This window comes from Lutra lutra, chromosome 5, assembly GCF_902655055.1.
Source record: "Lutra lutra chromosome 5, mLutLut1.2, whole genome shotgun sequence".
Lineage (NCBI taxonomy): Eukaryota > Metazoa > Chordata > Mammalia > Carnivora > Mustelidae > Lutra > Lutra lutra.
In genome coordinates, this window is record NC_062282.1 from 114,342,439 (window position 1) to 114,368,145 (window position 25,707).

Consider the following 25,707-nt stretch of genomic DNA (forward strand, 5'->3'; position numbering starts at 1 on the left):
GTACACCATTGAGACAAACTGCTCATCAACCATATGATATTAAAGTCAGGAAATCACGCAAGTGCCCAACTACTAAATTTGTTTAGAGAGAGTTAATTGAAGCTTCTTTTTCACTTGTTGCACCTGTTAATCATTTCACAGCACATAGCCTTAGCGAACTGCAAGTGGTAGAATCAAATAAAGTAGGAATTTTCCCTGATGAAAAAGAAAACTCTGAGGCACAGACTCTTTTCTTCTCTACTGACGAGTGTTTACGCTTCCTGCCACAGGTTTTCTCTATACATCTCAACCATAATTTACTCATATGGAACGTTCCACCAAGAGTCGGGCTGTGTGATATCCCAGGAAAAAGAACGCCGGAAGGGTGTTAAGTAAGAATGAGCAGGAATTTACTAGGTGGTCCAGAGAGAGAGACTTCCCGGAGACAGGGAATACATAAAAGATCTCAGAGTCATGACTGTATTGGGGAAGGACGAGTATTCCCATGAGAATGGAATACCAGTGGTTTTAGAGTATGCAGTTTTCAGAAGCTGGAGAAGCAAGTTTGACTAACACAAACCTCTCAGATCGTGTTAACGTTACACCCTAGTCTTTACGCTAAACGTTTATTCAACTTCATACTATAGAAATCAAGCAAAGTTAGAGTTTGTGAGTGGTAAGTGACATCCTTAACTGTGCTTTAGGAAAAGAGTGTCCATGGAAGTGGTAGATCAGAGGTTAGACTGCTATAGAAAAGCTAGTTAGGATGCATCGGCCACAGACCATGTGAGGAAGGAGGCGGCAGAGACAGGAAGACCTAGAAGGCAGATAGGAGTCAAGGTCAAAGGAGGATAAAGTAGATAAATCCAGGTTCTGGTCTGGAGGTCTCCATTAGAGTTCCTCCAACCACACTGAGCCGTAGCTTTCTTAATCCTAAGCCATCATTTCATCGGTGTGAGAGAAGCATAAATGCAATCTGAATCAGAGACTCTCATATACTTGTCTGAGACAGCCTTCCCCAACATGACCATGCAATAATATTAACAATATCAAACACTTTATAGAGTACTATTTATCAGTAGTACCAACAACATCAAGCATACATTTTGAGGACCTTGAATAGTACCAGGCCCTTAGTGACCGCTATAGAATTGTTGGCTATTATACATGGATATAAAGCACCTTGAATCCTTGCATTGACAGCCTTGTCAGGTACGAATAGGATCCCTGTGTTACATAATGAGAAAGCTTAACAACAGAGAGGTCCAGCATCTTGCCCAATGTCAAACAGCTATCAGCGGGTGGAGCCATGATTTGAACCCAGTAGTGTGTCCAGAGGCCATGCTCTGAAGGATGGCAGTTGACCTGCTCCCTGAGAACTGGCACACTCCGGAATTCTGAAAACCCCCTGTGTCAAATCTCATTCTAAAATTATAGGAATGTGAAGGAAGAGAGGAAAGGAGTAGAGGATGAGACCAGGGATGTGAGAGACCCAAAGGGCCATCCTAAGCCAGAGGTGATGGGGTTTCTTCAGGAACACAGTCAGCTTGGCCAGCAGAAATGGCATTTCTGGTTGAGAAAAGGCTGAACTTAGACAAAGAGCCACAGAATGGTGATGTTCTAAACCGTATTTCTGGTCTCTGGGATAGATAAATATTTACAAATAGGAAATATTGGGTTCAGCTACACTAAATGCCAGAGCAACTGTTTAACTTTCAGTGTGCTATTTCGAGTGGGTGATTAAATATGCTTTTAAAGGTAGATTCTGTAATATTTTAGTCGATAGCCTCTCCTGTAATGGAGGGTAAAGATGTTTACCTACCTATTGTCAATTTAAGAGAACAGCTTCCATCAGAGCCACTTAACACGATGGTGAAATGCTCAGTGTTTTAGAGTATCTGCTATTAGTTGTTACCTGGAGAATAATTTCTAATACATAGGTGTATAAACTGATTTTGTTTTGTAATTTGTTAATGGCATCTTGTTTTTTGGAATTTGGGGCAAACTGCCACAGGAAAGCACCTAGTTGAACCTCTGATGTATTGATTTTCTGTGTTACTTTGGCAAAAGGTGTTACCAACTTAGGTTTTTTATTTCTTTCATTGGAACAATTTGAAAACATTTATAGCATACTTTCTTGTTAAACTAGAGGTCACATACATAATAATGCCCACTACTGTCAGTTAATTTTATATCTGAGTTAGTTTAGGGTAAGTTAGTTTCCAGTATCAGGACACTGTTTTGTATCTCAAACATATGTCTTTTCACAGTCATTTGAAATCACTTTAAAATTGTATATAGTAAACTTGTTCCTCCTACCCTACTGGAAGCATTGCACTTAAAATAGTTTTTAGTAGAAAAATACTATGACCTTCTAGAATTCAGTAATATTCACTGAGCCTTGAATGCCTCAACCTTGTTAAAAGTGCAGAAACTATGTTATTTAGCTATTGTGAATCATGATCTTTTTTTTTTTTTTTTTTTTTTTGAGGGAAAAGGAGATCTTTTTCATGGGATGGCTCTAAGGCAAAAGGCAACCACAAAACATGTGGAGGTCAGAAATCTAGGAATGATGAAAACTTTAATATGCTTACTGTGGAATAGAGGCAGAGCAGATTTTCTGATTTCTTATCCTGGTAAAGACTCCTGATTACAGATTCTTAAACATAAAATCAAGTCTCCACTCTATCTGAGGGTTTCTTAGGGATATAATACAATAATGTATCATGTTAGACTATGAAGAAACTCCTGTGAAACCTCAGTGTCTTTTGTGGTGTATTCTTAGAAAAATACTCCAGGAATACACAAAAGCCAAGACTATTCTTGTTGTACCAGTTAGAGGGCTGTAGACATTCTACAAAGAGCTTGCCTCTTCTACTTGACCATGTCACCCTGATGCTGAATCAGACCTTCACGGAGTTCATATCTACCCGACTTGTCCTTGATATTTCTTGGACCTGTTTTGTTTTATATCTTTTGTGAAATTAACAGTCTACCTGCCAACTAGATCCTGAATGTTGAACATTGAGCGCATACAACAGGCTCTGGATTGTGAGGCAGAAGAAAAGACATTTTAGTTATTACTGACTTGTTTTTTCAAAGATTGAGAGTCTGTGTCACAAAGCAGGTTTGTTTTGGCAAACGAGTCTTTCATTTGTCCTAGCAGTCATGTGGGTCAGGCATTATCATCCCAATTTTTGACAGATAAGGAAACTGAGGTTCAGGGAGCTTCTGTGACTTGTCAGTAAGTGGGACAGTTTTGATTTGAATCCAAAACACAAGCTGCTTCTACTACTTTATTACAAAAGCCAGATGTTTCAGATTTAGAATGCATCCTTGTATTTCTCTGAATAAAAGCTCCATTTGCAAATAAGGAGGAATTTGACAACCTGATGTTTTCAATGCACAAAGGCACTCAAAATATCATTCTAGTTTGAGTACTGATTTACTGAAGGGATAGTTTTTAATTGCACCATAAAAATGATACTGAACCTTGCTATCTTAAAAAAAAATTCCACTTAACAATGAATGATAGATTTATGACTCACTTAATTGTTCACTTCTTGAGATTTTGGGGCTGTCTCTTTGCTAAAAATGAGGGGGTGTCTTCATTATTGACACAATCGTTCATTCTCTCAGTCATTTTTATAAACAAAAATATTGAGACAGTACAAATTAGAGAGAACGTGACAGAAGAGAAGGAATAATTACTTGTGGTTTTAACATTTACACAACTGCTGCAAACACATCAGAAGATGATAATGTTCAAAGTGAAATGTGTTGCACTGTACTGCATTGCACTTCTGTTCTGCCTCGGGTTGATTCCTATATTCTATTTATCCCCACCCTTGAGGGTAGGGGCCGCAGCAGACATCTCTGTGAAGCCTACTAGTGCTCTACTTGCTTATGACACATTTAATAAATATTACTAGGAGGGCATTAAGCTTCATTTTTTCCCTTAGGAAATCAAGAATATAGATAATTATAATACTGACAATATGAACATTTATTAATAAGCACTTACTCTGGTGAGAGAAACTGTGCAAGGTGCTGCCTTGTATCATTACTCATTTAATTTTCACAACAATCCTAAAAATGAGAATTCACGGCCTTTCCAAGGGCAATAATGTCATCCCTAGAATAACTTATATGTCATGGATATTCACTGGTTATTTCATTTTTCTCAATATCTGCCTCTGGATTATTTCTCTAAATTACTGCTTGTGCAAAAATTTTGCGCCACGATTTTCTAGCTATCTCCGAGTTGCTTAGCGTTAAACTGAAAGTTCCTTTTTTCATGATTGTCATGTAAATTAACGTTATCATGTCTATGTAAATTGACCATAGATTTAGATTTGCTATTATTAGTACATTAATAATAACCTATATTAATACAGCAGGCTGTTTTCTCCCCCACACTGCAAATAGAGCATAAGCAGTTCTTTACCGTAACTGGAGGTTGTACATGGATAGTAAGGTCAAGAAATTGTGAAAGGAGGGCATAGTGTTTAGTAAAACAGTTAACAAGTAAATATTAAGTTCAGTTAAAGTGATTAAAATGGAACAATAATAAGTAAACCCGGTGAATATGAAAGCATCCTGTGGTCACATCCATAGATTATAAATTAAAATTGTTTATCCAGATTTTGGTACAATATAGTTTCCTTTAGCTGAAGATAAACTAAAGGGATATATTTTCTTTACTCTTTTAAATATGAGACGTCATCATGACTATAGTAAAGTTTGTCTAAAAACAGCAAATTATACTCTTGGCCAACAGCCTTGAAGCCCCAAAAAGTCCCTGGTAGGTAAAAAGTTTTATTTCCAAAAGAGGGGCTTTTTTAACCACATCCCTTCTTCAGCATCTACTATTGATGCACAATTTCATATCAGTGATGATTTTGAAAAGACCTGTTCTTTCTGTATTCTCCCCAAATAAAATCTTAGGGTGATGCTAGAAACAAGAAGAGAAACCACTTGTGTCTGAGGAAAAAGAACTACTAAGAGAAACAAAGAAAAGTGCTGAGTAAAACTAATATTTTAGGAGAAAATATTAAACTGCTTGTATTAATATTAAAACAACCACAGTTTTGTTGGTCACGCTCTCAAGTTAAGTCAATGGGATATGAGCAAAGAGACAAATTTTCACATTGCTTTACTGACTCTAACAGGAAGATGGGGATACAAAAGACATAAATTGTGAGGTCAGAAATCACAAGGCACTCTAAAATCTGCTCAAATACTCCTGAGGGAGCTGTAATTTGAAATTTTGTTTTTCCCTGTGGAAATCAAACTCCTTAAGAATTAAGTTAAACTACTGGGGTCAAAAACAGATTTTATAATACCTTGACCTAGCCTGTAACATTCTTCATTTACCTTCTCTTTGACCTGTCTCTCCTACTTCACATCGGCCCCTAGGAAATGGCATCACAAGGTATTTATAATTTTCCAGGTCTTGTGTATGGGAAGTGGACGCTGATTTTTTTTTTTTTTTGGCAATGGCTAATTATCATATGCTGCAGATCATCCAACTAAGAGGACTAAGTTTTTTTTTTTCCTTTAATAAATCTAGATAATAACTTTGGTGTGGGTTAAAAATATCACCGTTACTTAATTTCATGGATAATAATAAAGCAATACTGATGGATCTCTATGTTTTGGGTGAACTCCCAAGGTAAAACTGCAAATGAATTCAGAATTTTTATTTAGAATAAGTCAAACTAACAGAATAATACTTTCAAAACAAGAATCCGACTATTAATTTGGATTTTTTTCACATGCAGCTTAACAGTATTTAAAAAAGCAATAGAAAGTTGTATTTTATGCTAACAAAAATAGTTTTCTTGTCTCAGAGCAACTAAGTAGTATCCATCTCTCTTTCTTGAATATTACATTGTCTGAATCTGTATATTATTAGGTAACAAAAATGTAAACTTGTTAAAGCCAATCCTTTTAGATGGAATTTTTAACTACTTTACTGATACTTTAAATCAGTGAGTGAGAACTGCAGAGAAGTCTTTCTGGCTGATAAGAAAGTCAGCCAAGAAACTTTTGATAAGTATCCTCAAAAACAAATACTTGCAAAACAATGGCACTGGTACAGAATAATTTAACATTGTATAACCTTTTCCTCTCCTCAGTTCTATTTTATAATACGCTAAATTTTTCTTTTCCAGTACTAAATGAATTATAAAAAAAAGTCATGTAAGTGAAGTTCTATGATTATATAATCACGAAACGTTGCATGTAAAGTCTGTGTCTTATCTGCAATCTGCAAAGGTTCAAAGTCACAGCACAAGGTCGTGCTAGATGGAGTGGTTTCAGAGCCTGGAAGCTAGCGCTCCTTCTTTAAGTCACTGCTCAGTGATTTACCCGCAGCAGTACGCTGCCACCAAGTTTCCATGTATTTAGCTGATATAAATTAAGCATTCCAGAAGTGACAATGCTTGACAACCAAACGCATAAAATAGTAAACAATTAACAATCAAAATAAGGAAACAGCTGTTAGTTTCTTTTTTATAAAATTATACCTAATTTACAATAAATGCCAATTAAAATTATTAACCAATATACATAAATCTCCTTTGCCTTATTGTCACATAGCTATGTAGATTGTAAAATTCTCTTAAATTTTCAAAGAGATTCCTAAAATGTTTTCCTTTCTTCGCCTCTCCACCCTTCCCTTTCTTTCTCTTCTTTGTCTCAGTCACGAATCCTTGAGCATACTGGCACTTTGTACTCAATAAAGAAGCAGCTATGTTATCAACGTGAAAATAAAGGGTTCTAATAGGATAGTGAAAAATCCAAAACAAGGCATAGCTCAGAGACTGGATGGGAAAGATGCTATACTTTATCATCAAGTGGAGCAGAAAAAAAGAGTGCCTACCTTTTATTTCTATTAAGTCTAGTGATTACAAAAATCCACCTGAACTTGATCTTCAATTATCAATAACCACTAAGATTAGCATGTTAAAAGCTTTAATTACACAGCTATGACAAAATGTAATTTAAAAAGCGGGGACTTTCAATTTTGGCTGTTGAGAGGAAGGGACTAAGCACTGGATGAATAACTGTGAACTGAAACCTAGAAATGTCACCACTGCTAATGTCTTATAGTGACTTGCTGTGTATGTCCCTTAAATCAAGAGTACAACCTCATCCTGTTACTTCTTTGTTACCTTTTGCCTTCATCTTTGAAACCGCTTCAATTTAAGCGATAAGAGGTTTATTGTTTTTTTTTTTTAAAGATTTTATTTATTTATTTGACAGACAGAGATTACAAGCAGGTAGAGAGACAGTCAGAGAGAGGAGGAAGCAGGCTCCCTGCTGAGCAGAGAGCCCGATGTGGGGCTCGATCCCAGGACCCTGGGATCATGACCTGAGCTGAAGGCAGAGGCTTTAACCCACTGAGCCACCCAGGCGCCCGAGGTTTATTGTTTTAAGAGGTGGTTTGTGATGGCCTGATGTACCAACCCACATTTCATTTACTGCTGTGTATCAGTTCTTCAGGATTCTATTAAGTATCTTGGAAAAGTTAGTAAAGCTTTATTGGCCAATGTTTCTCAGTCATTTAACTGGATAATTCACTATTCTTTGTACGACTATCAAAAGAATATATTATTTTTGTGAATTATAGATAGAGGGTCTACTTTTTATATTTAAAATTACATTATTTCTTTGAAGTATTCTTTCTCACATCAACATTATTAAAAATTCATGACGAGTAGATTAATTTTTCCTTTATTCAGCTAACAAACATTAACTGAGTATCTGCCATGTACTCTCTCTTATGTCTTGAGCTGGGAATATAACCTGTAAGAAAGACACAGTCCGCCCCTGGAGGGTTGAGTGTCCAGGAGAAAGATGTGTGTCCAGACAATCCTATAACAATGCAATGAGATAAGTGATGTGGGAGCAGGCTTCTATGGGAGAAAAAAGAAGAGATGTATAATTCCCCCTGAATGGCTGTACTGAATTCTGAGGGATGACAAGGAGGGCTCAGGAGCAGGAAGAAGCTGAGGGAAAGGAGCACTAGGAATGCATATGTCAAAGCAAGTGGCCTCAACACTGTCTGCAAAGTGGCAGCACAATGAAGAGGTTAAGAGCATGTATGCTGGAGCCGGGGCTGCCTGGGTTCCATATTGGGCAATTAACCTCTCTCGGTCTCAGTCTCCCCATCTATAGAAAGGGCATAATATGCATACCTACTTTAAAGAACCATTATGAGAATAAATGAGTTCCTTTTTGTAAAGCACATAGTAAGGGCAATTTAAAGGTTTGCTGTTATTAGAGTGCAGGGTTCTTGCTGGCAGCGGGAGAAAAGAAGGTTTAAGAGTAGAGAGGAAGGCTGGGCCAGAGATAAGAGGCTCCTGGTTAATTCTGAGAGAGATAGGAAGCCATGTCTGGACTTAAGGCACATGAAGGATGACCTACAATTAGTGTGGGCCTTTGAGAAAGGCTAATCAGTCATGGGGAGACTGGAGGGGGACGCAATGTGAAACAGGGAGACAAATTAGGGGGCTCTGGAAACAGTCCTGGAGCATTGCTAGGAGCCGGAACCAGGGCAATGGGATGGGAATGGAGAGAAAGGAGTGGATTTAAGAAGTACCTTGGAGGCAGAGTTGGTAAGACTTAATGATCTACTGGATGATGGGATAAGGGAGAGCTATAGTTCAGGGGCTGGATGGGAAAGTTGCTCTACTTTATCACTGAGCTGAACTGAAAAAGAGAATCCTTATCTCTTTTATTTTTAAGTACTTGGTATTTTTAAGTACACACTAATTGTTAAATCACCTCCTTTCTGCATGGTTGTTCCCGCCCCCCCCTTTTATTTATTTATTTATTTATTTATTTATTTACTTATTTATCAGAGAGAGAGAGAGAGATCACAAGTAGGCAGAGAGGCAGGCAGAGACAGAGGGAGAAGCAGGTTCCCTGCCGAGCAAGGAACCCGATATGGGACTCGATCCCAGGACGCTGGGATCACGACCTGAGCCGAAGGCAGCCGCTTAACCAACTGAGCCACCCAGGCGTCCCCCCTTTTTTCTTTTTACCGGTTGAGAGGATCTGATTTTGAAAAAAATACAAAAGATTGAAAAGTAATTGTGTGCACTTGGCCTCAGACTTTCTAACTTGATCAGAGACCTTGAATATCAATGACAATATTCGAAATTTGGAAGATATCTTTCAGCCATTTTGCCTTAGTTTTCTTTTCTGAAAATGCAGAGACATTCTGGCTGGCCTAGCTTCCCCTGGTGTTATGTGATTCTCTGACATCAGCATAGATATATTCAGCTTTGACACATGATACTGGCGGGTTTGAGAAAGAAGGGGAAGACGGCTGAGCCTGCAGCAGGGTCTGACAGCCAAGCTTGCCTCTACTAAGTGGCATCTGCAACAGGTGTTCTGTGGAGCCAGAGTTAGAAAGGGCTTCCTCCTCTATTTTTAAAAAGTAAGGAACTAACTCTCTCACAAACCTATAGACACTGGAAAAGTTATATGCTCAAGGCTATGAGATATATTCCTCTGGATGTAATGTTTATTATCATCAAGGTGGAGCAACTGAGTGTCTTTCTTTTTCTTTCCTTCTAGTTTTGAAGTAAAAGGTTTTTTTTTTTAAATTTTATTTATTTATTTGACAGAGAGAGAGATCACAAGTAGGCAGAGAAGCAGGCAGAGAGAAAGGGGGAAGCAGGCTCCCTGTCGAGCAGAGAGCCCGATGCAGGGCTCAATCCCTGGACCCTGAGATCATGACCTGAGACGAAGGCAGAGGCTCAACCCAATGAGCCACCCAGGCATCCCTGAAGTAGAAGGTTCTTATGTCTGTGGTAGAGGTCTTGATGCAGGAAGATACATTTGCTAAGGTTGTAAGATTTTTTTTAGTTCAATGACGCTATAGCCGGATATGTGGCTAACTTTTACACTTACAAGACTGTCTTCTCTGTCCCTGGAGGGCCATTAAACTTAGCGGGCTGTCAGAGAATTGACAATGACAGCATAATTGAACAACCAAACACTTCTTATTTTCAATAGAGAATCCTAAAGCATTCTAGCTATTAAGCAGAGACAAGAGTCTATTTCCATTAGGGCTGAGTAACCCATCCCCCCATATGTTTTTTTTACCACATCTGATAACTTTTTCACCACGACTGGCTGTTCCTATAAAAGCACTGAGATACTGGATAAAATATCATAACATCAAAACCATTTTTTAAAGTTATCTTTTTCTTGGTCTTTGTGACAATCCAGTTCTTAGTCCCTACCATTCTCTCTAACCGTAGTTTTGGCAGACTTGAATCCGAGCAACACTGGTCTGGCTTTGATCTGGTTTTGTAATTTTCAGGCTGCAAGCCTCAAAGTATTTTTCGAGGGAAAAAATGAGCACTTTGTTTCAATGCCCAGAAAAACAGTATATTGAGTTTACTCATTAATTTGACTTTACCTAATTTTTAAAAGGTTGATAAAATAGGAAGCTAGTACCATTGGTAGTGTTTGTTAATTCACTGTGTAGTCCAAATTCTTTTTATTACTCACTGAATTAGTGAAGAGCCAGTATCAGAAGGAGAAACATTTCCCCCAAATGGATATATTTATAAAAATGTTTTTGTATGCTGATTTCATCTTTTCTTATAATTAGCAGACTATTATATTTGACCTTGGCAAAATATTTTAATTAGGTTGTCCATGGATATTTTAATAAGCTTGAATTTTTTTTTTTGACATTTCAAACATAACCTTGTGTCATTCATGCCTGTCTCCTACTATTTTAAATGTATATCATGTTCCAGCTGCAGGAATTACCATGGTTACTTGTTAAGCCAATAGTGAACTGTGGTTTGCATTAAAAACTACTGTGCTGTCTTACATCTGCTCTGAAAATGTCATCAATATCTCAATAATCACAATAATACGAATTAATATGGAACCCTGTGGTTCCATATGCCTATAACATGATTGGACATAGTGGAAGAAATCCTTAAGAGTTTATATGCATACATACGTATATATATATATATATATATTTAAAGATTTTATTTATTTATTTGACAGACAGAGAGAGAGAATCATAAGTAGCAGAGAGGCGGGTAGAGGGGTAGGGGGAAGCAGGCTCCCCGCTGAGCAGAGAGCCTGATGCGGGGCTCGATCCCAGGACCCTGAGATCACGACCTGAGCCAAAGGCAGAGGCTTAACCCACTGAGCCACCCAGGCGCCCTAAGACTTAAAATATATTTAAACGGCTTTTTGGGAGCACACCATATTCATATTCTCTAAGAGCTAATTTTAATGTCAAAATTAGCTTTATTTTATTAACAATATTGTTGAATGGTTATACTCTCACTCCCTCATTTTTTTAATTTTAAAAAGTTTTTAAAGATTTTTTAAATTTTAAAAAATTTATTCATTTGTGAGAGAGAGAAAGCAAGTGAGCAAGAGAGTGAGCGAGAGCAAGAGCAAGAGGGAGGGTCAGCGGCAGAGGGAGAAACAGACTCGAGGGTAAGCAAAGCACCGAATGCGGGGTTCGATGCGGAGCTCGATCCCAGAACCCGAGAATCATGACCTGCGCCAAAAGCAGATGTTAACCTGCTGAGCCACCCAGGTGCCCCTCCCTGCCACCTTTTAACTTATTTACTATTTTCTTACTTATTTATTTATTTTTAATTAAAATTCAATTAGTTAACACGTAAGGTATGATTCATTTCAGAGGTATACCCCCTCCTTTTAAACATGCATTCTACCAGGAGTTTGGTACTTCTTTGGGTGGAGAGAGATTCACATTTAATGTGAAATGATTCACAGAGAACTCAATTGGTAAGTCTTGCTAAAGGTACTTTTGTGTCCAGAGATTGTATCTAGGATTAAATGGGTTTGATCAGAGCCTTCACTTCTGGTTATGTGGACTAGCTGAAGTTTGATTAAGAAAAGTTCTAGGTAATAGTCTTCTTCTAAGTTACTATCCAGCCATTCCTGCTTCATAAAAATGCTTGAGAAGTTCCGGGGGCCATTTTTCCATACAGCTCACACATCTCCCTACTTGGTTCAAAAGACTTACTTCCTGCAAATCGCCCAGCAAAGGAACCCTGAACAATGATCCATGCTGTGGCCCAGAAATCCCCGCTCACCTGCACTGGTGCCTGCACCGGATGTGAGGTCTCCACCCATCAGACCACCTATGAATTAAAGAGAAAGATCAGAAGAAGGAAAGGCCACAGGTCCTCAGAACAACACACTTTACCTTTAGCAACCACAGTATTCTGGCTCTCCCAAGGGTCCTAAATTTGTAAAATATTACCTAAGTTGGATGGCTGACATTTGTTTTATTATGACATGCTGAGCTCAAACATTAAGCCTACATTCAATCACTGACATTTTGCAGAATCTTTCGTTCTAAGAAAGGTTACATTTAAAAAATCCAGTGTTTAAATGGTCTCTGAATTTTCATTTTTGGATGTTTTATAGAAAGTGGAAAAAAAAAAGGAGTAAGGTCTACTGTGTGTTGAAGTAAACTTACACTTGATGTTTAATTCTTTGTAAATATATTTTTATATAATTAATTTTGTAAAATGCTAATTGTCCAGAACTTTGGTCATTTCATGAATCTACTCACAGCGAATGACCTCATTGACTACCTGAATTTTCCTTACTGACACAACAGAGAAGGTTTCATTGGCTAGAAATTTAGAAAGGTATGTTTATTCTCTGCTAACTTAAATTTGGCAATGTTAAAATATGACAGCTGGGATATTTCAATAAGATACTCAGTATAATAATTACTGTTAGTTTTAAGGAATAAGATTTAGCCAAAAGAATAGAATATCAGCTGGATTCTTTTCTTTTCCCTCCCTCCTCCCCTTCGTTCCTTCCTTCGTTCCTTCATTCCTTCCTTCCTCCCCTTCTTTCTTTTTCTTTAGAGAGGAAGGTAGGGGACAGAAGGAAAGGGAGAGAGAGAGTCTCAAGCAAGCCCGCACCCAGTGCAGAGCCCAACGTGGGGCTCTATCTCACAACCCTGAGACTGTGACCTGAGCTGAAATCAATAGTCAGATGCTTAACCAACTGAGCCATCCAGATGCCCCTCGGCTGGATTATTTTCAAACTGATCCTAAGTGATAGTCTATAACTATTAGTTGGTTCTAGTTTTGGAATTTGAAGAACATATTCATTACTTTTATTTTTTTTTTTAAAGATTTTATTTATTTTTTTGACAGAGAGAGACAACAGCGAGAGAGGGAGCACAAGCAGAGGGAGAGGGAGAAGCAGGCCTCCCGCCAAGCAGGGAGCCCGATGAGGGGCTCGATCCCAGGACCCCGGGATCATGACCTGAGCCAAAGGCAGACGCCTAATGACTGAGCCACCCAGGTGCCCCTGTTCATTACTTTTAAAGAAATGTTTGTATTTTCCAATCAAATAATATTTTGGAGATAAAGTATGAAGTTTTAAAAAATAAACAAGCATGAATTTATCAAGCAGGGAATTCAACTGCGTTTGAGTGTGATGTGAAAGGAATAACATATGGTTATTGAAAATTCTTATGAAAAATTTCAGTCATATTCAAAAGTAGAGAGAATGGCATAATGGCATCCTTTATACACATCTCTCAGACTCAAGATTTACCAAGATTTTATCATTTGGTTGATTTTGATTATATTTTCTATATGAAGTTTCTGTACTAAATAGGAATACAGGTTATTTTATTTTATTTTATTTTTTAAGATTTTATTTATTTGACAGAGAGAGACACAGTGAAAGAGGAAACATAAGCAGGGAGATTGGGAAAGGGAGAAGCAGGCTTCCCATTGAGCAGAGAGCCTGATGCAGGGCTCAATCCCAGGACACTAGGATCATGACCTGAGCTGAAGGCAAATGCTTAATGACTGAGCCACCAAGGCACCCCACATGTTTAGTTTTAATTATAAGGCAGATATTAAAGTATTCTCAAGGAAAAATTCTTTTGTGAATAAATTGCCTTTAATATAGTTATGTGTGCCTAAGACATACTAAAAATTTCCTATGGAGTGCTTTTTAAAAAAGTAAAATGTAATATACAATGCTTTTCTATATATGATTTAGAAATATAATTATTTTTGGTGCTTCTTTTGGAGATATAAGGGGATTGTTTGGTTATAGTCAGTATACATTTATTTAGTTCCAACTGTGAAGTTGGAAGTTGGCAATCCAGGAGGACTGTCTTCCCTCCAAGATTCTTTATATCCAGTGGGGAAATAGACACAAATTCAACATAGCACATCATATACTGTATTTTGCTTGATCTGAGTATGAAGAATGGTTGAACTTTTCCTGAGCAATAATTTCTTTTCTCTGGGACACCGCGAATTGTACAACAGTGGGGATTTCTTAGAAATATTGAGACTAATTTGTGGCAGGTATATATGTTCTTATGATGTCCTCTTAATTTCTAAGTTTTGTTTTTATTTCACACTTCTTAAGTTACACTATTTTATTACATTTCTTTTCTGCTTTCGGTCCTCTGTGGTATAAGTTTCTGTATAAATAAATAAAAACTGACCACACTAAGAAATAACTAAATGACACAAATGCGATCAGAGGACACAGGGGAAGATTTCACGGAAAAGGTGATAATCTGGCTAAGAGGAAGAGGGAAAATGGCATCTTAGGCAGGAGGAAAGTAGTAGCAAAATAAGGAAGACTTTCTTTCTCCAAGGATGTTTGACTTTTTGTTTGAGAAATATGCTGTTGAAATATAGCCACATGAGAGATGGGTGGGAGTCTAAACAGAAAAATAGCAGATTATAAGAGATTTCAAAATCAGGCTGATGGGGTTGAAGACCAAAAAGAAGGTGGATCTTAAGCAACGAGGAAACATAACAAATGGAAACCTGGAAAAGTCTACATCTTGGTGATAAAATACCCTTTGTGCCAAGAGTGGCTCCTTCCCGATTTGTTAACATTGCATGCATATGAGGACATACATACCTGTGTTACCTGCACTTGGAGGTCGATGTGTTACACCAGGAGACATACTGTTTCTCTGCAGAGAAGGGTGGGCCAGTGGCAAAAGGTTGGGGTTTCCCAGTGAGCTGACGGGGTTGCTGTATACCAAACTGTTGTGGCTGGACACTGGGATGGAGACTGGCATCTCAAAGTTGGGAGGTGGAACAGCCTGTAGGAGCAGAGAAAAACGTGGGTAAAAGGAAAGAAAAGAAACAGAAGTCCTCACGTACAGACAGCCTTTAGTTTTCCAAGAAAAATTTCAAATTCCAAGCTGCTTGGTGTCTAGAAGACCATTAAGGAGAGCTCTCAAGATGTTCAGATCATAAATTGATTTCTTTAATGTGCTTAGAACTCTTCCTTTGCAACTATTAGAAAACGTTTCACTTTTGTTTAAAACAAAGCCCCATTTCATTAGACTCCATTGTCTTCGAATTCCATTCTATTAAGTAATAATTGTTCATTTGTGATGTCTGAATCTGGTGCCAGAAATGACTGCAAGATCAAAGGTACATGATTGTGATGACTTCACAGAGAAAGAGGAGGATTAAAATGCAAACCACAGTCTTCAATTTAATTGCTTATTGAAGCATATTTATGCAGAAGTTTAATGATATAAAATCATCTCCAAGCATGTGAATAGCACCTGTACTTTAATTATTATTTTTAAAAGTCTGTCTTTTGAGAGTAATGCTAAAGATAATAGACATTTTAAGATACAGAATTCAACAGAGCATGTATCATTCAATAGTTCATATTTTAAAATGATAGCTCAGAATATAGGCTACACTTTACATTTGGGGGATACAGGACACTGACAAATGGCAAGACTTCTGTCTCAAAGGAGAAAGCTGGCAAATATTTAGTGAAATGAAGTCGTGTGGGTACCTCATTAGAGTAATTAGGTACCAATTATTGATATTTTGGTATTATTTTAGCAATTTAAGCAAAATCATGCTTATTTCTCTGCTTGTACTAACCAATCATACTTACAACTCCCCCCTTTTAAAAAAATGTTTTAACATTATTAATGAAAATACTGCTTGCACATATTGCCAGAGGACTTATGGTGTCAGAGCATACAGCATTCTTACTATAAAACTGATACATATGTATGTGTGTATGTATGTATCTAATAGATCTGTTAGAGATGGGGTTTATACAGAACATTCCCTCAGGATTTCAGATAAGCCAGGGTGTAAGTTTAAATGCCTATGTGCATGTGACTCAAAGGTTTTCATTTTTATTTTAATCTTTTTTTTTTTTTCCTTCAGTGATCTTAACATCAACTTTCCTTTCCTGGTTGATTGACTAGCCTGTATCCTATGTCATGCTCTGCAAAAGCTCTTTATCCTGGTGGTGATTTCAATATTACTCTCTATTTAGGCTTATGTTCTCTTACTCTTTATTTTTCCTATTTTCTTTTCTTCCATGATCTGGACATATTGATACATACAGAAGCAAATATTTCATAACTCTTTTACAAATGTCTTTGATTCCTCACTGTTTTATAGCAAAATAAAAATCCTAAAGTGCTTTATTAAAACAGTCAGTCTTTATTAAGACTTTATCTATTTTAAGCAGAGTAACAAACAATAACTTTGGATCAACATCATGATACAATGAAACATAAATGTTGGATAAGACGTCAAAGAATGAATTTCCAGAGTCTCAAATTTTCAGAGCCTTTTAAACAATAAAAAATATTAGTGTATGTTGTAAAATAAATGTCTGTAGACTGAATGAAATATTGCATTGTAGTAAAAGGCCAAATAAGAATTACTTAGAATACCTAAGAAAACAAAGGTAAACAACTGTGGGAGGTTCTATTTGCCTCTCCAGATCCGCTCTCCAACCTCTTCATTGCTCTGGGCCCGGCTGGCTGAGTCTCCAGGCTGTATCCACCTGGCTCCCTCTGCCCTCTGGCTTCAGCTGGGCCAGGGGAGGCACCGGCAGAAGTACAGAGAGTAGGAGAGAAGTCAGGGTATTTGGCTACTATAGCATCCTCCCTGGGGACCCACAGGTTGGCAGAGGCTGCATTCCGCTCATGAAGGTCATGCCTCTTTTGGTGTCATGTCTTCTATATTCTCAGATCTTTTCTGTGCCGCTGGTATCTTTTTGTGTCCTCTTGCTCCTTTAAGCCTGGTTAAAAGCTGGGGACAGCTTCCAGGTTGCAAGGTGTAATATGCTTCACCATTCCTTTGGGTTTCACTGAACTCTACCCATCTACCAACAGTCCTTCTGCTAAATAAACTCCCTTCAATGACCATGTTTCTCTCCAAAGCCATTATAGCGACTCTCTAGATCTAGAATAGTGGTACTCTACAGGGGTGAACTCCCTCCCTAGGGAACACTTTGGAAATCCGTGGAACAGTTTTGGGGTGTCACAATAATTGGGGGTGTGGCTGGTATTTTCTGGGTAGGTAGGCAGGTGTTCTACATACCCTGTCATATGTGGGACAGTTCAACACAACAAAGAATCATCTTCTATCCTATTCAACTTTGAAAAGCCCCCACTGGACAATTCGTCTGTGTGAAAAAACCCATTTATAATTATGTGAGTCAGAACTAACTTTGTTCTACAAACACAAGGTATTTTCATACATTGAAACATGGATTTTATTATATACTGAAATTTCCAGAAGTGCAATTACTGGTGCATTGAGGGAATATTCTACTTTCCTATGTAAGGAACTTCATTAAAAATTGTTCACCATCTTGGACAATCATATCACCAATGGCAATTCTGCTTTTGCAATTTGAGTTGTAAATATAGCATACTGTTTTCTTTCAACTCATTCCATTAAAAAGTGTGCCTCCAACCATTCACTGAAAATCCTCTTGTCATGGTCACTATTAACCTTCGGGTCAAGAAATCCAATGGGAACTCCTCAATCCTTAACTTGGACACAGCAGTCACTCCTTCTTGATAAACTTTCTTCCCTTTCAAAACTCTGGACTCTCCCTCCTACCTCGATGGCTGCTCCTTTTCAGCTTTTGTTGCCAGTTCTCATTTCTCCCTGATCTTTGAATTTAAAAGTAGCATGGTTCTTTATCTGTGGCTCAGATCTCTCTCCTTACTCAGCCTTGCATATCCAACAGCAATCTCAATATTTCTACTTGAATGTCTAATAGACATCTCCAAATCAACTCCAATCTAGCTCCACTCATACCTTTCTTCATCTCCAACTGATGACAATGCTTTCAATGGCATAGAATAAAATCCTTGGGAGTTCCCCTTGAAGAATCTTCACTGTCTCCCACACATCTAGTCTACCCAGAAATCCTATTGGCTTAACTTCCATATATATTCACTCTCCAAACATCTCTCATTCTAATGGCTACCACTCTGGTTCCAGCACCATCACCTCTTGCCTTGATAACTGCAGTCACCTCCCACAAGTTGCCTGCTTCTATCCTTGCCCTCCTTCTTTTTATTTTCGAGTTAGCAATCAAATTGATCCTTTAAAAGCACAGATCAGATGATGACACCCCTCTATTCCAAACCCTGTGAGAAGCTCCGACCTTACTCAGAGAAAAGCCCAACTTCTTCCAATGTTCCATAAGACCCCATAAATCCCAGCTTTCACCAGGCTTCATGATCTGATTTCCTACTTCCCTCTTCCTCACTCACTCATTCTTGACTCATTTCCACGGCTAACTCCAGCACTTCCTTCAATTTTCTGCTTAAAATCTGGCTTTCTCAAGGAAGCCCACCCTGTCTACCTTATTTAATTGTGCAGTTTGTCCTACCCTCATCCTTCTCCTGATCTCTTTCTCTTGCTTTTTTTTCCTTTGTAACATCACTTATGATGTTGGCCAAATAATGCTCCCTTTCATCAAGCTGCTAGAGCTCTTCTGTTGTCAGGAAACGCAGCACTTTGTCTAATTTTTTATCATATGAATTGAATATTTTTCATCAAAGAAGTTTTAGGAAGACACTGTACTAATATGAAAATACAAGCTTATAATTTACTGTATATTATTTACTGAGCAGGCGCCACACTATATAATTCACACAAATTATGTGATCCAACCCTTTCAACATCCCTTCACTATGGATATAATCCTTTCCTTTTTAAATCTGTGAGATTAAGTGCCCCAAGGTCATCTAACTAGGAAGTGACTGAGCCTGTTGCTTTTTCCATTAAATCACTGTGTAACACAGTATAAGTTTTTGGACAGAAATAAAATACTGCAGTCAGAAATCATACTGTGAAGTGAGTATGGGCTTCATGTTAGCCGCTTATTATTGTGAACCATGAAAATAATGAACTAAAAGGGTTCTCGTGACATGTAGCTGAGGAACCATGTTAGAGGGAGCTCTCTGCTCATAACTGTCAGGATGTGACTGAGGTCTCGGGAAAAAATAAGCCTTCAAGACCCCTTTCTTCCGTATTTACTCAGGTTTGGTATTTTAAAGCTATCTTTTAGCTACAAGTGTTTTTATCTGTACTCATTATTACTACTTATAAATGTTTAACTATGATTGAATACTTAAGGATCTGCTATAAAACTATTTCTCCCCTGAATGTTCTACGGAGTGTTGATTGTGTCTATGTAGACAGCAAAGCCCATTTCCTCTGACTGCACACACATCCAAAGTAAGAAAAATTATCAAAAATGATTTCATAAAATCTGGACCACCCTAATAACTGGTTCAGTGAAAATCTCTCTACTCCTCTCTTCCTCTGACCATCATCCCAAAGAATTATTCAGTTTCTAGCATTCTGGGCTGTAAACAATTTGGTAAGTATGAAATTCTTTTGTGATTGGTTAAATAGCAGTTAGACATAACTCTGATACCAAAGCATATTAAAAAAATCACATTTATAAAATATGCTAACATCTTTTGCATTCTATCTTTTGTTTTGTTTCTTTATCTGTATTAGGAACTGGCTAAATAATTTTAAAGTCGAATTATAAGCTTAAAAATGACCACACTGAGGAGATAGCTCAGAGACTCAGAAAGAACAAAGGTTTTATATCAGAAATCTCAGTTGCAATCCTGTTGTGCAATAAATTGCCATTTAAACAGGCAAGTCATTTAATGTCCCTTGACCTGATATGAGACATGAGCTGTTTGCAAACATAAAGAGATTAACCAGCTCTAAACATTTTAGGGAATGCAAAGGCTACAAAAGTGCGTAAATGTTTAGAGGAATTTAGCATTGTTTTCTTCTTGATTTTTAAAAATTAGGGAACTTAAAAGCATCTTTTAAAAAAACTTTTGTCTAAAAATTGGAAGCCAGAGAGTAGTTAAGAGCTCCCGACTTGCATATATCTCAGGGCTGGGCTCCAAATTTTAGAACACTCAAGACAGGTAGGAAGAGGGAATTTGGGGTGACTGAATAAAATGCTGTAGGCAGGACTACTATGTAATTTTCAGGGCCCAGGCTAAAATGAAAATGTGTGGCCCCTGTTAAAAAATTATGAAGAGGGGCGCCTGGGTGGCTCAGTCGTTAAGTGTCTGCCTTCGGCTCAGGTCATGGTCCCTGGGTCCTGGGATGGAGCCCCCTCATAGCGCTCCCTGCCTCGCCGGAGACCTGCTTCTCCCTCTCCCACTACCCCTGCTTGTGTTCCTGCTCTTACTATCTCTCTCTCTGTCAAATAAATGAAGAAAACCTTAAAAAAATTATGAAGAGTTTCAAGATGGCGATGGCCAAGCCTACAAGAGCAGGGCCCTGTGTAATTGCACAGGTCGCATGCCCACAATGCCAGCCCTGCTTTACGATACACAGGCAAGAGAGCTAAAAAGCTTTTAGTGTCTATCCTTGAACAAACTGATCATGGTTACTGAAGTGAGTCATTGTGGTCAGAAAGGTATCTGAACTCTTACCCAAAACCCACGATTTTCCCAAACTTACCACAAGGAAAAGTCCAATAAAAAGTTAAATAAAATATTTTTAATAAAATATTTTTAGTTAATAGGCCCTCTTTCATTTAATGTGAATGACTGAACTGAATCCCCTTTTTGAGCCACTAATGATACTCCCTTTCAATCAACCATCACCAGGCTGCTAAGAACCGACAGAGAAAAGAAATCACACAACTCCAATCACTGATATCCAAATTTCCTCAAGGTTGTCTGACAACCCTGGCCTGTACTCACTCTTTCCTTTCTCATCCCCAATTTCTCACAATGGCTACACCTTCATCATTCTTGGTCCTCTCTCCAGCACCTACTTCCTCACCTTAATACCTATAGAAGCTAAGTTCAATATGAAACACAGAAATCACTAGGTGGTCACATATGTAACTTCTACCATCTTAACTAGGTCATGGGTCTACCTACAACTCTGTCCTGCTCTGGCCCCCACCTCCTTCCCTTCCTTGAGTAGCTCACCATTGTGGCACCATTTCACCAGTGCCTTTGATCTTTTCTTTCCTGCAAGCATTCCTCCTCAGTAGATAAATAATCTCCAGAGCTTTTCCTTTTAACTCTTTCCTTGATTCTAGGTACATCAGTATTTCTCTCTCCTCACAGGCTGTTATTTGAAGAAAACATATACTATTTCCACTTCCTCCCTTCCCGTTCACTTTCAACCGGTCTTGCAACCACGCCTCCTTCCCTCAGCCCATTTCCTAATTCCTGGTTCCTCAAATGGAACTGGTTTTTTTCTTGCTGTGAGGCCCAGCATGAACCGTGGCAAACCCCACATGAGGAAATGCTGGTCAACAAGATTCCAAATCATCCATGAATTATTTCATGTAATTGAGGAATATGGGCATAAATTAAATCCTAACAGGTGATTGCAATATTAAATTTTCTATTTTAAAAGGGAAACTCTTCAAACTGGGTCTCTGAATTAGAAAAACAGTCTTGTAATGTTTTTAAAGAGGTGGAGACACTCTCTACATACAAAGGGCAGAGTGTCCTTGCCCTGCTGCAAATGTTTTAGCAGCTGTGGAAACTTTCAACAAAATTTACTTCCAGCAACTGAAAGCGATGTGCGAAAACTGGGCTTTTCATCGTGGAGCCTGAAGCACTTATTACAGAGACGAAGACTCAGAGGCACAGCTAGGAGCTGTGTAGTCCTTCTCACAGCCCGCCCTATAAACTCTTATGTGGTTTTTCATCCGCCGCCACACACCACTGCACCTCTTAAGAAATCATGTATCCTGATTTTGAACTCTTTGCAGGACAGGATGAAATACTGTAAGGGAGTCCAGGTTATGCATCACACCTCCTTCTCCTAAAGCATGGGAAAAAGATCCAGTGTGCAAATACGGGCATTCTCCCAGAGCCTCCGGGGGTTAAAGCTTCACACACATTTAGGATCACGGCCATGGAGCGTGATCTGCAGTATTGTATATACTGCCCTTCCTTAACTGGACAGGGGATTCCTTCTGTTTGAGACACCTACAGTCTCATCTTCACAAACACTTATGCCCAGCAGCTCTAAACCAGTGTATTCTATAGTAAGTGAAACTCAGCCTGTAAGAATTAAAAATTGGCCCAAAGGAGAGGTTTCTTTGGGCAAGGGGTTCCTTCTTCTGGGCAAGATAAAATCTCAATGGGCATTTTATCGTTTAAGAATTCCGTATGCATAGCGATGTATGCATCGCTATGTCTGATAGGAAATGTTGTATTTTTGATCAAGTGCCCACTGTGGATGTGTTGTAGGTAGTACTTGGTTTTATGGAACCTTTAAGAATTTGAGCCACTTAGCGAAGGGGCTCATACACGAATACTGGGTATTAGTAATTCTGATTCCACAAAAGCTCTATTGCTGACATTATTTCATTTAACAAAAGAAGCAGACGTATTTATGAGGGTAGAAAGTTTACTATTCATACATTTTATTAATGAGTTTTATTTTATTTTTTTATATAAATGAGTTTTAAAGTGTTCGATTTAATTCAGCACAGGTTGGTTGTGCACTTCCTACGTGTAGGGCATTAATTTATCTCGTGAGTGCAAATGTGGACGCGGCCTAGAGCTCTTGTCCCCAAATATCTGCGCTTGTAATTGCTGAGGCATATTTTCACTGCAGAGTTGAGGGTGTTTTGCTAACTTACGAAAAATGTTCTTTTTTGAGAAAGGAATTAATTACCTCCTGAAGAGCTGGTACACAATGAGGGTTTCAGACTCTAACATTAGTTATTCAGAAAGCACGTGAACCTCCAAGGTGCATCACTCGATGTCACAAAATTAACATCACTTGACTGATGACAGAGTATAAAAAAAGGTATGTACTTTCCCCCTCTCTATGTGGGCAAACAAAATAATACATGCGGAGTTATTTCTCTTAAATATCTGGCAAGGCATGTGATTGATTGTTAGACATCCTTTGACTTGGTTAAGACAAAAACTTAGCCAAATGTTAAAGCATGGGAAACGTTGGTGTAGGCAAAGCGAATCTTCTGATAAAGCTTTAAAGTCACCCCAGCACACAGACACGTTGAAATCTTACCATTCGGTTTTCATGCAGTCTGTATCCCTGCAGCGAGCATTAGCTTTAACCCTTCAGTGCTGCTGTTGGATGTCGTGTGTAGGGAGAGGGGCGGAAGCTTTATTCAGAAACAAGCTTCCCTTTGGATGACGATTGTGAGAGAACTGTGGTTCTACTCACGTACCCGGGCTCAGGACGGATATGTGTATATGCTACAGTAAATCCTCCGGCTCGTTCAGGAGAGTCCAGCCTTTTACCAGTGCATGTGATTTGTGTGAACCGTGTGTTTAAAGATGGTGTAAATTCAGGGTGTGTCTCTTCTGCCTGTATACCTTCTGCCTCCGAATGACCTTCTTGAGGCAACTCTTAGATTACCTAAGTTCAGCACCCCTTAGGGTTTGCTTTCTAAACGCACTGCCCGTGGGATGAGATGGCTATTTTATCGGTTTGACTTTCTAGGGCTTCGTAGAGAAAGTCATCACTGAAAGGGTTAAGGGATGTTACTGCAGCAGGTTATCAGCGGACCAGCCATCTACCTTCGGTACTTACAGGAATTTTATGACTCTTGATCATATTATCAAATTCTTCATTAATTTTTTTGTATTTTTCTTCAGTGCGTGGGGTGAGTGCATAAGAGGAGTCGGGATCGGGGCTTTCACAGCCTTTGTTTTCTTTCTTGTTCAAGGCCTGCCAGGTTCAGAGAAATATCAAGAGTAAAAAAAATGAAGGGTGTTCCGAGTACTTACACACAATCTTTGCCTGCTGATCATTAGATCAATATCTTCGTTAATTTTCCTGTACTTGTCCTCAGACTCAGGGCTGTGACCTACTGAATCGTCTGCATCGGGATCTGGGCTGTCACAGCCATTAAGGCCCTTCTTTCTCAACGTCTGAAATACATAATTTGGAAAGTTCAAACCTAGACAGAGGCTGTAAGAGACATTCAGGGGTGTTAGAGAAGTTCAAGCTGTCCAGTATTTCAGGTTGTTATTACATACGGTTTTTTTACATTAGGGTAAAGGAACCACAGAGAAAACCCCCCAGGAGTGATTTCAATAGCGTACCCACTACTAGTTACAAAAAAATAAAAGGGCAATATTCCCTTTACAACGAAATTCAGTCAATGAACAAAGACGGTACAAGGGCTGAAATTTCATGGTACGAAAGTCATATGTGCTTCAAATATCTACTGACAGACACTTACAGAAGAATACAAGTAAGGTGGCAAATTGCAACACCATGTTCCCACAGGAAAGTTAGAAGTCAGGGCGTTACACAATGATTTCGGAATTTGCGACTGTGACAAAAGCAGAAATGGAAACAGATCTCTAGTTTGAGTTTAACATGATGGTTGGTGCTCCTGGTGTCCTGGCACCCCTTTTGATGTGCGCGTGACAGCAAAAGGCCGTAAGAGAACCCAGGTGATATTCTTGCAAAGCACCCATTAAGAACATCCAGACACTGTGATCATAACGAGAATCGCCTTTGTCCAGTCTGGTTAGAAGTCTGTACTTGGGAAAATCTGTATCGAGATTGGTAATACTGAGAAGCTATCTGCCTAAACACAGGCTGAAAGAAAAGTCAAAATGGCTGAGCTTAACTTTCCGTAAGCTGAGCAAGGAAGCCAAAGAACACTGAAAATAGGCAACCAAGTCAATAACTACCAAAGTAGCAAAAGTTCCTTCTGCTTCCAGCTGAGTAGGATCACCCTGAGACTGTCTGCTGACACATGAAAGTGAAAAGTCAGTGCCTTTTCCTGAACCTCCTGTCTCCTGAACATAGGACTGGTCTAGTCTCAGCTGTCATAGAAGAATAAACACGAGTGTAACAATGTAACAGAAAAAGTATGAGTCAGGAGTCCTGAGTTTTACTTTCCCTCTTTTTTTGTCTTTTTCTCCCCTTTAACTGATGGCTGTCAAGTTAATTGTACACCATCTGATTTACAGAGATAATGTTATCTTCTAGAGATCATAAAACTTCTGATTAATCACACGGCTTGCCATGTCAATTATTAATAGACTAGCAACATTTCTGATTTTTCTTGGTACTACCACCGTTTATAAAGGGCTGGGTACCTATATGTCTCTCATTAATGGAAAGCTCAGCAGAGCTCATCTTTATTAAAGACAGAATTCACGTACAAATAAAGCAAAAGCTGAGATAACACTCCATCTTTAATTCATGCAATTGGGGAAAATAAATAAAACAACATGAGTTAAAAAGGGGGTGTCAGTCTTAACAATTTAAACTCCTTGGCTCTTATCAATGTGTAACAAATGTAACATTTAAAATTAGTTTCTGAGGCATGGAAGATTTTCACTTAAAATCAAACTAAGAGAGCTACCATTTCTAATACATCTATGATACA

The 25,707-nt window shown here is 38.5% G+C and overlaps 1 protein-coding gene across 14 annotated transcripts in view; it reads right to left on the reverse strand.

Moving 5' to 3' along the window:
* The window catches only part of MEF2C (myocyte enhancer factor 2C), a 177,652-nt gene that overhangs the window by 19,160 nt on the left and 132,785 nt on the right, over window positions 1–25,707 (reverse strand). For 10 of the 14 annotated variants that reach the window (XM_047730001.1, XM_047730000.1, XM_047730002.1 and 7 more), the window contains 3 exons: window positions 24,086–24,229; window positions 14,929–15,115; window positions 12,099–12,146 (listed from right to left, as the gene is read on the reverse strand). In XM_047730001.1, the coding sequence (XP_047585957.1) occupies window positions 12,099–12,146; window positions 14,929–15,115; window positions 24,086–24,229 (379 nt within the window). Of the gene's footprint in view, window positions 1–12,098; window positions 12,147–14,928; window positions 15,116–23,888; window positions 24,027–24,085; window positions 24,230–25,707 lie in introns of all 14 variants that reach the window. The other 4 variants (XM_047730007.1, XM_047730009.1, XM_047730012.1 and 1 more) reach the window with 2 other exon arrangements.